At 55.1% G+C, this 12,991-nt stretch overlaps 1 protein-coding gene across 1 annotated transcript in view; it reads right to left on the bottom strand.

The window, feature by feature from the left end:
- Positions 1 to 6,790: 6,790 nt before the first annotated feature.
- Positions 6,791 to 12,991, bottom strand: part of VIPR1 (vasoactive intestinal peptide receptor 1) — a 32,766-nt gene continuing 26,565 nt past the window's right edge. Inside the window, exons 8-13 of the mRNA XM_081246432.1 lie at positions 12,871 to 12,931; positions 12,599 to 12,665; positions 12,136 to 12,227; positions 9,132 to 9,261; positions 8,859 to 8,900; positions 6,791 to 8,197 (exon numbers count right to left, since the gene is read on the bottom strand). Of these exons, the coding sequence (XP_081102558.1) occupies positions 8,006 to 8,197; positions 8,859 to 8,900; positions 9,132 to 9,261; positions 12,136 to 12,227; positions 12,599 to 12,665; positions 12,871 to 12,931 (584 nt within the window). The 3' untranslated portion in view covers positions 6,791 to 8,005. The remainder of the gene's footprint in view (positions 8,198 to 8,858; positions 8,901 to 9,131; positions 9,262 to 12,135; positions 12,228 to 12,598; positions 12,666 to 12,870; positions 12,932 to 12,991) is intronic.

Below are 12,991 nucleotides of genomic sequence, written 5' to 3'. Positions count from 1 at the left end.
AGCTGCAGGGGGACAGAGGTGCACCCAAGGCAAGGTCTTCCTCCCACCCCAGAAATAGCCTGTTCTGGCCACGGAGCCAGCAGTGTGAGCCTGCGGAAGTGAAGCAGGAGGGCCCTGGGGCTGGGAGGCGTGATGGTGACCAGGACCATGACTGCCCTGAGGGGTGGTTCCAGGCACATGTTCTGAGGCCTCAGGGATGAGAGCAAGGGCCATAAGCAAGGAACACAGGGCCAGAATGAGGATGCACTTTCTCATAGAGCTGTCCAACAGTGCTTGGAGAGGTCGTGAGCACTCCACCATGAAGGTGTGCAAGCAGATATGAGATGGATCAGATGGGACCTTGGAACATGCTGTCCCCATCTCAAAGACATCGTCTTGCCCGGGATGCTGGTGTCCGCGGGGACATCTGCCTATCTCCCAGAGTGCCTCCTGTTGTGTCCATCCCACGGGGTGAGCCAGACACCAGTTGCAGGAAACAGCCTGTGCCAGCTCCCATTTGAAGAGCAAATATTAGTCTTTTCAAGGGCTGCCTGTTCTCTGTCACTTGGCACGGAGGACACTGAACCGGGGGTGGGAGGGTGCCTCTTGGCCCCCATGCTCAGATGGAGTCTCTGGACCCGGGTCACTGCCACAATGTAGCTCCAAGGAACAACCCTCCCCCTGTCCAGGCAGGTATCCCCTCCTGGTGAGTGTGCGAGCAGTGGGCACTGGAGCCCCTACCTAGGGGAGGCTTGGATGGCACCGAGGCCCCAAGTCCCAGTACATGGCTCTCACATACTGTCCGGGCTGCTGCTGCAGAGGCAGGGGAGTGGACGTTTTGACCTAGACCTCAAGGTCTCTGGGCCCCAGTTCTGACATATATATATATATATGTCATATATATATGTCATATATATATGTATATATATATATATATATATATATATATGGTTTTAAAACCCTCTGATTACCAGGAAAGGGGAATGACCTGTTGCTGCTCCACTATCTCCCTTTGGGGAGACCTCTTCCAACTACGCCAACCAACAGAGCACCCCTTAGCCAAGCCCCGCTTCTTGCCTTGTTTCTTCTGTAATTTTCCTCATTTATTATCGACTCCTCCATTAGAGGCTTAGCTCCGTGAGCACAGGGCCCCTGCCTTGGTCGCTGCTTGGAACTGTGCACACAGTACGTGCTCAGTAACTGTTTGCTGAGTGAATATGATGACGTTAATACTTTGAAAATATTAAACCAATAGCATTCTCATCCGCTAAGCCCTGAACTCGTATTCCTCTGAAGCCCCTCCAGCAGGATGACTGGGGCGGGGTGGGGTGGGTGAAGCCATCTCAGGGAGAAGGGAGGATGGAGGGGGAGGCAGGAAAGCCCAGCCTCAGCTGGTGAGCGGTGGAAACAGAGGGGGTGCATCTCTCAGACGCGTGTCCTGGTATCATCCTCTGGGATGAAATCTTGAAGGGAAGGAAACTGAAAGCTGAAGATAGAGAGGGTGTGTGGCCCCCTCTGCATTGGAAGACGGCCCCCCAGGCAGCCTGTGGCCCTCAGGTGGCCCTGCTGGGTAAAAATGGTGGAGCTACAGATTTGATGGCAAGAAAGTTGGAGTGGGCGTCTTCTCTGAAGCCTCCCTCCACTCCCAGAGGCCTGGAAGGGTCCAGAAGTTCCTGTGTGCTCCACAGGGCACGGGGCAGGTGGCTGAGCTGGGGCTGGTGGGCCTGTCTCAGCACTGCCGGGGCCAGTGCTGAGGTGAGAGCAACTCATCCCCAGGGCTGGATGGAGGCACGGCTGAGCCTGGAGGGGTCTGAGGAGCCAGAGTGAGCTGAGGTGGGACCCCAGCCAAGAGAACAGACGGTGAGCTCATGAGCTATGAGTGTCCGGCCACCGTGAGTGTCCACCGAGACCCCAGTAGAAGACCCTAGCCCTAGCTTTGTGCCAGTCTCCGTTCTCTCCTGCCAGGAGGCCACCCGTATTGGACTCTGCCTTGTATCCTCTTCACCTACCTTTGCCAGCTCCTGCAGGAATAACGGGACCATCCCCCATCTCAGCTGTCCCACACAGCTCTCGCTTTCTGCCCCAGTCCCTCTGGAGTCACAGTGTAGGATGCCTGCAGGGACCCGCTTACACTCAGGCCTGCCCAGCCTGGCAGTGTGAGGGCATTGCCGTGGGCAGACCTTGAGGTGTGTTCTGCCAGTGAGACACGAGTTCCTGTTGGCAAAGCAGTGACCAGTTCAATAACCCACCTTGATTTTGGCTTTCTCCGTCTCCCTGCATCACACTTCTCTGTTCCCTGTTCCTGTTTCCTGGTCACAGGCTCTGCTTTCTGGGGACTCAGGCTACAAGGCCACCTAAGCCTCTGTGCTAGCAATTGCCTACTGGCACTTGGCTTCCCTCTCTGGCCCCTTCCATATTTCCCTGTGTTGCAGGGGCTAGAAAGCTAAAGACTACCTTTCCCAGGCCACCATGCTGCTGGGGATCTAGATGTAACTTAGAGGGAAGCACTGTGGGAGAGAGTTGGGAGGCAGAAGGGAGATGGAGGCCTTTCTACCTGCGGTGCGGTGGCTGCCGGGTGGGATCTGGCAGACGTGAATTTTCGCAGCAGCAGGACACTTTGTTCCTTCTACTTCCTTGTCACCAGTTTAATGGATGTGCAAATAGGACACTGACAATAATTTCCTACAAGGTGGCAGCTGGGGTGGTGTGACCATGAAGCTAGGTATGCCCTATTTTCCACTTCTCCAAATCTTTATACATTTAATTTCCTGCTTTTTTTTGACATCTTTATTGGAGTATAATTGCTTTACAATGTTGTGTTAGTTTCTGCTGTGTAACAAAGTGAATCAGCTATACATATACATATATCCCCATATCCCCTCCCTCTTGCGTCTCCCTCCCACCCTCCCTATCCCACCCCTCTAGGTGGTCACAAAGCACCGAGCTGATCTCCCTGTGCTATTTTACATTTGGTAGTGTATATATGTCCATGTCACTCTCTCACTTCGTCCCAGCTTAACCTTCCCCCTCCCCGTGTCCTCAAGTCCATTCTCTTTGTCTGTGTCTTTATTCCTGTCCTGCCCCTAGGTTCTTCAGAACCACTTTTTTTTTTTTTTTAGATTCCATATGTATGTGTTAGCATACGGTATTTGTTTTTCTCTTTCTGACTTACTTCACTCTGTATGACAGACTCTAGGTCCATCCACCTCACTACAAATAACTCAATTTCATTTCTCTTTGTGGCTGAGTAATATCCCATTGTATATATGTGTCACATCTTCTTTGTCCATTCGTCTGTCGATGGACACTTAGGTTGCTTCCATGTCCTGACTATTGTAAATAGAGCTGCAGTGAACACTGTGGTTAACTTCCTACTTTAAATCTCTTGCTGCACGAAAGACCTAGAGTGTTTTCTCTTTCCTGCACTGACCCATGACTGGTTTGGCTTCCTCTCCTCCACCATCTACCACACCACCAGGCTCAGATGGAGGGAATCTGAAAGGCCACACACTTACCCAAAGAGACGTCCAAAAGGAGATTGAGAGTCAGACTCTGTTGGTTGCCTACTCAACAACCATCTTCCCTTATCAGATCAATCCTTCTTCCTTATCAGATCAACTTCCCTCTGGAAGCCTGGTCTCTCTTGCAGCCAGGGCTTGGGTGTGTGACCTAGTCCTGGCCAAGGAACCTGAAGAGAGTATGTAGAAGGTGGGTTCTGGGATAGCTTATCTTCCTGACAAAAGGAGACACACAGGAAGCACTCTCCTCCCTGCCAGTGGATGGAGTTCTGTGAGAACATGATGCTGGGGGCAGAAACAGGTGTCTTGCAATCAAGAGGGGGTAAGTCTGTGGATGAAAGTCAACACATCGAGGATGGCAGCGTGGACAGGTAGAAAACATCTAGGTCTGTGTTGACGTTATTGAACCTCTGAATTAACTCCGGAGCCCCCTACTTCTCGTGGGCATCACCCTGGCAGGACCCCTTCCCTCTGGGCCACATAGAGGCTTGTTCAGAGCTCTTCAAAGTTTTTTCCATGCCAGTATGCTGGGCTCAGAGATGCTGGGATCTCTGGGAGCTGGGCTGGGACTAGGGTGAGGCAAGTGGGGCATTGTCCTTGGATGCAAAATTTAAGGAGGGTCACAAAAAACTCAGTAGGTAATCAGGATAAACGATATTTTACAGGACCTTAATTCCCTGACCAGGGATCGAACCTGTGCCCCCTGCAGTGGAAGCACAGAGTGAGTCCTAACCACTGGACCACCAGGGAATTCCCTTTAATGTAATATTTAAAAAAAATCAAAACTAATGTAAGAATACAAAGCCAACAAAAAAGGTCAAGATTTTAAAATAAAGACGATGAAGATTCAGGGTCACCAACCAGGTCTGCTTCTATGTTTCTACACAGGGCAATGCCAGTAAATGTCACCTATGACCATTCATACAATGAGGCAGGGTTCTGGGACTGTGAGAACTGGGTGCAAGGCCGGGCTGTACCAGTGACTTGCTGGTGATCCCAGGCAAGTCCCTTCCCTCCTCCCTGGACATAATCTGCCCTGCATGGGGGCTGGGGCATTGCCAGGTTGGCCTCCGGACCCATCCTCCTCATCCCCATGACCTGCAGAGGTTACTGTCCCTCTTTCTGTGAGGCTGTGTCCTGGCTATTAATATCTCAGCCATCCCTGGCCTGATCAGGGTGTTTAATGACTGCCAGCTGTGGCTCCGGCCTGCTTCCCCGGGAGAAATAAGAGCAGTTGCTGTTCCCACATGGGGGTGGGGGGTGGGCCTTGCTCATTAAAACAGGCCCTGGGCAAGTGATGGGAACTGAGGCGCTGAGACCAACTCTTCACCCCACCTGGCCTTGCCCACCAGATGGAGGTGCCTGGGGATACAGACTCCCTGCACCCCAGACCCCTGGGGGCTGCCCTGGTCTCCCTAACTCCTGCCTGGGCCCTGTTGCCTTAGGTCAGTTTCCAACAGCCTTGGGACTTCTCCCCAGATGCCCCACAGACATTAGCTTCAGCATGTCCCAAACCAGGGCCTCCCTCACCTGGGTGATGGACTGGCAGCTTTTCCTTGGTCTGTCCCTGGGGCCCTTCTCAGCAGCCCGAGTGGCCTGCCCCAAACCCACCCTCATCCCCTTGGCCTCATTTAAGAAGTCCCCCCTGAATTCCTGCTGCAAAGGGCTCCCCGCACCTGCTCACCTTGATTCAGGTGTCCCTGGCATCTCTCATGCTCCCTTGGGATCTGTAGACTACTACCTAGTCCTCAGGGACTACCCCTCACCTGGGAAGGTGCTCCCTATCCATTCTACTGGCAGACTGGTCACCCTCCTTGGGCAGCCTGTCCCCTGGAGTGGCAGGAGTCATCCACATGGTGGCCGTCTGTGCCGGGATGGTGAGGGGCTACTTGTCTTTGTCTTCCCAGAGGGAGCCCACCTGGGTTAACTGGGCTTTGCACTCAGGGTATGGGGTCAGCCTTGGTCAAGGGTCAGGGCCTAGCCTGTGGGCAACCAGAGGTCTGGTTCCACCTGGGGTCATAGCTGGGTCTGGGACGGGACTCACTGCCACAAGGTCAGGGACCTTGATCTGAGGGCCAGGTCCTGGGTCTCCTTAATCCCAAACTGTCCCTGGGGTCATCAATCCTGTGTCCTCACCACTTCCTCTCTCTTGTATCTCGTTCTGAAATGGAGCTGAGGAGAGAGGCCTGCCCTCTGTGTCCACTGGCCTCCTGGGGAGGGGCCTGCACTCAGGTATTTGGGCCCTTAAGGCCAACCTTGGTGATGTCCTTGAGGCACCACCAGGTGGCAATAGAGATGAGCTGGTCTGGTCTGTGCCGGGACAGGCAGGAGAGGGACCGGGGAGCTGGAGGAAAGAGGGGCTGCAGGAGAAATTCTGCTCGTGGTCACCCCTATTCCACTCCGTAGGCAGCCTGGGATGTCTGCTCATGACCTCTGCTGGCCAGGGACAGCGTCTCACCTTCTCCCCATTCCTGAATGCTCCCCACTCCCAGGGGTTGGGGGGTGGGGAGCTTTTCACCTCCTGCGACCTCCGAGGCGGGGCCCCACTTCTGTCCTCCCTTTTTTGTCCCTGTCTTGGGCCTCTCTCTCTTTTATTCACTTTTTACCCTCCTGGCTGATAACTCTGCTTCTCCCCAGACATGACTCACAGACATGGTGGGATTTCAGGCACGGTGGTGGATGGGCCGGGTCCAGGCAGGAAGTTTGCAGGAAGGGGGAGCCAGGGAGGTCAGCTGGAGCAGTGGCTTTGAATCCATTCCTTGCTGACCAGCGTCATCTTCTTCACCCTGCAGCCTCTGTGTCTAAACCTTTCGATTCTATTCTATTCTGTATTGTTTCTGTTTTGGTGACATCTGCTCTGTCCTCTATCTGCCACCTCTTGGCAACATGGTCATCTCACACCCCATGTGCTCCTTGGGGGCAGGTACCCCCATGTAACCATTTTTTGGGACTGAGGGCAGCTCTGTCAGCTGTTTTGTATAGATCCAAGAATAGAACTCTCTCTTCTTGGTTGGATTCGGGGGGTGGGAGGACGCTACGAGGACGGGGTATAACTTCACCACCCTCAGAGGAGAGAGGGTACCACTCAACAAGATGTGAGTTGAAAGCCCTTAGAACTGTGTGTTCCTCACATGGAAGCCAGAGGGGCAGTGGCACCTGGCTTCAGTGATGTCTTGGACCAGCCCTCCTTGGAATGGGGGTGGGGGGGCATGGCCGCAAGTTGGAAGCTGGTCTCCATTTTAGCCCGCATGGGAACACCAACCACCAGGAAAACCAAGCGAATCCGACCCAGTGTTTATTGTTGCACAAGCCTGTTTGCAGTCCCAAGGGGATCTTCTGGCTGGGGCGTGAGTAGGAAGCCGTGTGGCCACAGGGGTGCAGGGCGGACACCGGACATGACAACCACCAGGCTCTTGTCCAGATGATACATGGGCTGGAGGACTCCTCAGCCACACTCCAGGGAGGGTGGGGTGGGAATGGGGTTTGGGGGATGGCGGTAATAACAATATCAGTGGTGATACAAATAAGCAAGAGGATCCAGCTTGTTACGATATATAAAAGGCAGCAGTTAAGAGTCTGTGCTTTCACTTTCCCATCAGCAAGATCTGAGTTCAAATCCTGTCTGTGTGACAAGATGAGGTACCTGCTCTCTGTGAGGCTCACTGTGAAATAGGGACAGTAGTGCCCGCCTTGCTGGGTTGCTCTGAGGATTAAGGGGCCCAAGAGTGTACATCTCTGAGCCCGGTCCTAATAGTTGGCACATAGGTAGGCAGCCAGGGGCAGCTCCCACAGCCCACAAGGATTGGTAGGGCTGGCGGCAAGCCCCTGAAACTCATCCCGGGATGACTCCACTTTAGTGGGGACTATGAAGATAGCTGCCCTCCCCAAACTAAAACCCCTTGTTGACAACCGCATCTGCCGGAGGCAGAAAAACTCATTCACCTTGAAGAGCTGGCAGCTATGAGGAGGCACTGAGGGAGGGGACCGCAGCTTTGGAGAGATGCCTGAATGGTGATGCTTAACCCAAAGGAAACTGACAGCAATGGTGGAACTTCAGGCACTGTCGAGGTGGCGGTGGCAGGTGACCTTTCGGGGCAAGACCTTTGTCCCCTCAGATCACACCACGTTCCCACATGCATTGTCAGGGGATAAGGCGGTGGCCCTCCTCGGATGGGTAGTGAGATCTACCAGGGGGTGGAATCAGGTGAGAGTATGCAGATTTCTTGTCCTTAATGGGTAGAGGGGGCCTTTGGGGGCGGAGTCTGAAGACTGAACTCCACCCCGCATCTTCTAGGTAGGAGCTCCCAGCTCTCCCGCGTCGTCTCCCCAGGCAGGCGCAAGGGCAGCGTTCTGCAGCGGCTTCCGGACAGTGAGCTGGGGGTGCCCGGGCAGCCTCCGAGCTCAGGGCTGGGGCTGACCTCGCCTGGCAGGCCTCTGCCCCCGGTGCCGCGCGGGGTGGGGGGCGGTGCGGCCGGGAGGGGCCGCCCACCCGCCTGGGCACCTGGCGGTCAGACCAGGGAGACTTCGGCCTGGAAGCTGGAGGAGCGGCGCGCGCCGGGGCTGACGCGGGTCAGCATGGAGACCTGCGTGCTGCACGTGGCTCCGCTGCTGCCTGCTGACGGGTGCTGGTATTTGGGGTTCCAACCCAAGACGCCCTGCAGATGCCAGCGCCGCCACTTCCGCCGCAGCTCTGCCTGCACCTGGGAGAAGGGAGGGTCGTCAGGCCCGCCCCTATGAAGCCTCCTGCATTGCTGATTGGGCTGCACTCCGTCCAGGGTGCGTGAGCCAGACAGTCATAGCCTCTTGGGGAATCTAACTTGAAAGGCCAGATGCTACCTTGGGCAGTGCGGAGATGGGACCTCCTAGGGGCCAGGTCAAATCAAGGGATTGGAGTGGGGGGAGGTGGGAGCCAGAGAGGATCAGAGAATTCAGTCCAGGGAGGGAGAGGTATGCGACCCAATCTCCTGATCCCTGCCCTCCAGCTCACCTTGAGCTCATCCAAATAGACTTCTGTGCTTTGTAACCAGGGCTCCACAGTGACTCAGCCTTCACTTCACCCATCCCCACTCACTCTGCACACAGCCACCTAACACAGCACTTCTAAAACTCTGATGTGCACATGAATCCCCTGAGGTTTTCTTAAAAGCAGATTCATTCAGAGTCAGCAGGCCTGGGGTGGGCCCAGAAATCAGCATTTTAAACAAGGTCCTAGGTGCCATCACTGATTTACTAGTCTGAGGACCACACTTGGAGTAGCAAGGTTTGACTCTTCTTTGCTCTGCACATATCCCGTCAGGCGTTCTGGACCTTGGGGCTACCAGAGTTCTGTTCCTTGACCCCCAAGGTCTGAGAGGGGCTTACCTCGCCATTGAGGAAGCAGTAGAGGATGGCCACCACAAAACCCTGGGGAGGAAGGGAGCGGGAGAGGTGAGGTAGACAGACCCTGGGAGCCCCAAACCCTGCCCCACCCCTGTGTCCCCCTGGTGAGACAAAGGGCCAAACATACAGTTGGTGCTTAATAAATACTTATTGCAATGAAAAGATTGGAATCTAGCGGCAAGAGGCCAAGGCCCCAGGTGAATTTCCCCCCTTAAAGCCCGGAGAAGAACGCAGCCTTAAGTACACAGCTCATACCTGGAAAGACCCCACGACGAGCTCAAAGACCATTTTCACTTCAGCCTTAAAGTTGTCAGGGAAGAAGGCAAACATGATGTAGTGCGCTCCAAACAGGGGGATCAGCAGAAGGGTGGACTTGGCCAGCCTCCTGGGGGCAGGGGAGGGGCAGGCAGTGGGTATGGGTGTCCACACATGTGGGCACACGGGGCACAGAAGACGGGGACAGCGACCAGGATGTGTGAGGATAGACTGTTGGTTCCCATCAGTCCTATGTCCACAACTGTTTCTGTTCCATATCTGCAGTGCCTATGACCTCATGCCCGCTGGGCCTCCTCCCTTGGACTTCCAGCTCCAGTGAAGGAGGGACAAAGGGAAGAGGTGGCTTTACCAGAACCCAAGGACAGGGCTACCTGGAAAGGGTTGGGATCCTGACGGTAGAGGCCTTACTAAGTAAGTGCTAAAATCAACATGGGAGGAGTCCCTTGAATGAGATGGGAATATGCTGAGAAGGGCTTCTTGAATGAGCTTGAGCCACAAAGAGATACAGTCAGTGCCAGAGACCATGCCAGAGTCAATGCTGGAGCCATGAGAGAAAGTCTGTAGCTTCCCTCCCCTTTGTCCTATCTAATACCCTTCCAGAGCCTCCCACTGGTCAAATTTAACTAGAAGTCAGTGGATAAAGGATCCTAGCAAATGTAGCTTGCAAGGAGAGAGAAACCCCTCTATTTTCACTTTCTGGAGGAGAGAGTATAAAGGAGGGCCAGGGCTGAATCCCAAGGATTACGTGTAATAGTGGTATTTCAGGCTCTTTGGCCGCTAACGGGGATAGTCTCCTGAGCAACAGGAGATCCTGGTTTCCCTTCCCCTGGTCTCAGTTTCTCCAATCTGTACAATGGGGCAAGTGTATGCTCAACATGGTCAAGTAATAGAAGTGGGGCCCACTGTAAACTTGGAAGCGCTTCGGGTGCTATGAAATACAGTGCATTTACGAGAGACCAATACTCCACTGGAAATGAGGGCGTTTGGGAAGAAGTTTTTGTAATTGGGCTGCTGACCACAGATGCCCAAGGCCACTCGGGATGATGATGGGTGCTCAAGTTTGTGCCTGGTCACCAAGGATGACTCAGGGTCAACTAGTAAAGCCCTGTCTTTGGCTTCTCTGCTGTATCTACTTCCCCAGGAGTTGCCACCTTTTCTGGGATGACGCCCCTTTCCGCCCCCCCGCCCCCGCTCCCCACACCAGTACACGCACCCCCAGAATTCTCTGGAGGACTAGCTCCTCCTTCACTGGCCACGTGTGCTCAGCAGGGTCCGCAGTCACTCTAATGACCTGCCCCTTTCCTTGGAGCAGAGTTCATCCTGTTCCAGGCCTCCCAGCCACTTGACCTCATAGCTGGTCCAGACAGTGTGAACCCACGGTTCCCTGGCTGGGGGAGGTCTGAGGGGTGAGTGTGTCTCTGCCTCTGTGTCTCCTGCCTTGGCAGTCAGTCCAGGTAGGCCTAGCCCTGAGCCCGAGGACCCACAGCAAACTGGGGGCAGAGGAGCTGGCCTTGCCCCTCCCACTCCTTCCTGGACCTGGTCCCCAGCCACGCCAGTATCCCGAGCACTGCCCACCGCTCCTTGACTGCAAACCTATCCCACGCGCCTGAGGCTGACAGATGGAGGCTTTCTTTAAATTGGAGGCTTGTGGGGAGGTGGAGAGTGGGAGCTGACAGTCCCTCCTCGGGGAGCTCCATCTCCTACTCCCCCCACCCCTTCTGCATGCCGACAGCTGTTCAGTTTCCACCTCACCCACGTGGACCTGGTGATGACCAGCTCTCCTTGCCTCAGATTCAAGCCCTTTTGAGCAGTCGTATGTTGGGGAAAACCAGGCCCCACAGGGAAAGTTGAGGAGGAGGGGGCACAGGCCTGATGTGCTACCCCCTGGCAGGCTGCAGACCCCTGCAGGGCCTTCCTTTCTCAAACTGGAAGGGAAGCTCCACCTCCACACCCCGAGGGAGGAAGTGCTGTCACTGAACGGGAGTCTTAGTCTCATCAGAGAGAATCACAGGATTCCAGAATAGAATCCTAAATCCAGCAGCTCGTGACATTCTAGCCAGGAATCTTAGAACCACAGCACAGATTCCCCAGAGAGAAGCCAGGCCCAGGAGAACATTCTAGATCACAGGACTGGAAGGCCCCTGTGGGACACCCCAGGTTTGTCTTGTCTGTGCGGTGCTGATAGTCAATCTCCTCTTCCCATCTGTGGGCATACAGACCGACTCACCCTCCCACAGCCACCCCATTCATGTTTCTGTATTTCTGTCTTCCAGCCTTATTGTTCTCATGAAAGCCTGCCTGTTCTCCAGGCCCCCCAAGCACAGGAAGAGCCCTCACACCTTTCCAAGCAAGGATATGACCCCTGTCCCACAGACACCGTGCCCTCCCCCTGCCAAGACGATGTGCTCCCAAACCCTAGAGGAGGAGGGAGTATGTGTCAGTTTCCTCATCTGTGAAATAGGGACAATTTGGAGGAGGCTGTACAGACGAAATGAGATGATGCTTGGAAACCCCGTTGCACACACCTGGCAGGTAACTTGTGGATGCCGTTACTACGCTCAGGGAGGACTGAGTCCCGAATATGGCCATTTCCTTGGTAGGCTGGGGGCTCCCCCGGGGCAGGCATCTACTGTGCCCCTTTTCTGTGCCAGGCCCATGCCAGGGACTGGGCACACGGTGTGAACAGGACACAAGTTATCTACTGTGTTCTCGAGCTCCCTGGCTTGACAGCAGATACACAGCAGGGCCGATCACCTGCTAGGTAAGTCATGTAGGAGAAGCAGACCTGGGACTCATGGGCTTGGTGAGGGTGGGACTGGGCAGGGGACACTTGTGCACTGAGCCAGGCCACGGGGGCAGAGGTGGGCAAGAGCAAGGTGTCTTTCTGATGATGCGGGAGGGGGGCTTCCAGGGGATGTGGGATGATTTGTGGACTGGGGCTGGGGATACCGGGAGAGCCGGGGCCCTGGGCCCATATACTCACGAGTATGGGCCGCTGTCACTCTTCCCGACATCTGGGGCCCGCAGTTTGTGAACCAGGATTATGATGATGCGAATAAAGAGGATGAAGTTCACCTGGTGGGTGGGGGCCGAGGTCCGGTGGTCAGAGAGGGGAGGCAGGGTGTCCAGCCCCCTGGGCTGATGGCCTGTCTTCTTCCCCAGGGCCCAGCTATCCATCCATCTTACCTCTCCCCTAGCTCTTCCCGCTTTGGGAAAGTCATCCAGGAACTCTCCCTCACATCCCTAAGGGCTGGGCCTCCCAATCTGCTTTCTCTACTCTAGAGGAAGAACTGGTGGGGAAAGGGATGGGGACAGTCCTGCATTAGGCATTGGGAAGCCTAGGGTTCAGTTCTGACCTAGACACGCATTTCCTGTGGGACCTTGGTCCGTTGTCTACCCACTCCGGGCCTGTCTCCCCACCCCTAAGTGGTGGGAGGAGGCCTTACCAAGATGGAGGCGAGGATGGGGGCCTTTATGATCCACCACAGTGAGGAGATGATGGTATCCCAGCATCTGGGCAGGGTATGGTGGGGGAGAATGAGAGAGATTGTCCTCGGCCAGAGAGAGTCAGCAGTCCTCCTGTTGTCCCCGGCTCTGCCCCCAAACCCTTCAGAGACCACTGGCCCAGAGTCTGTTACTCCCTGGTCCCCCTCATCCCACCCGGGGGATCTGCCCCGAGTGACAGCAGCCAGGAGGAGGGCGTGGGGTGACAGCTCACCCGTAATCCTCAAAATGGATTCTGATGATGGTCCACACCATGGTGAATGTGCTGGGCACCCCTGTCAGGGCCAAAGGAGAGAGAAAGAGGAGAGAGTGTGGCAGGAAGAGGGGGAGATCAA

Source organism: Mesoplodon bidens, assembly GCF_964165515.1.
Source record: "Mesoplodon bidens genome assembly, chromosome: 10".
In the NCBI taxonomy this organism is placed as follows: domain Eukaryota; kingdom Metazoa; phylum Chordata; class Mammalia; order Artiodactyla; family Ziphiidae; genus Mesoplodon; species Mesoplodon bidens.
This window is presented reverse-complemented; position numbering and strand designations above follow the sequence as displayed.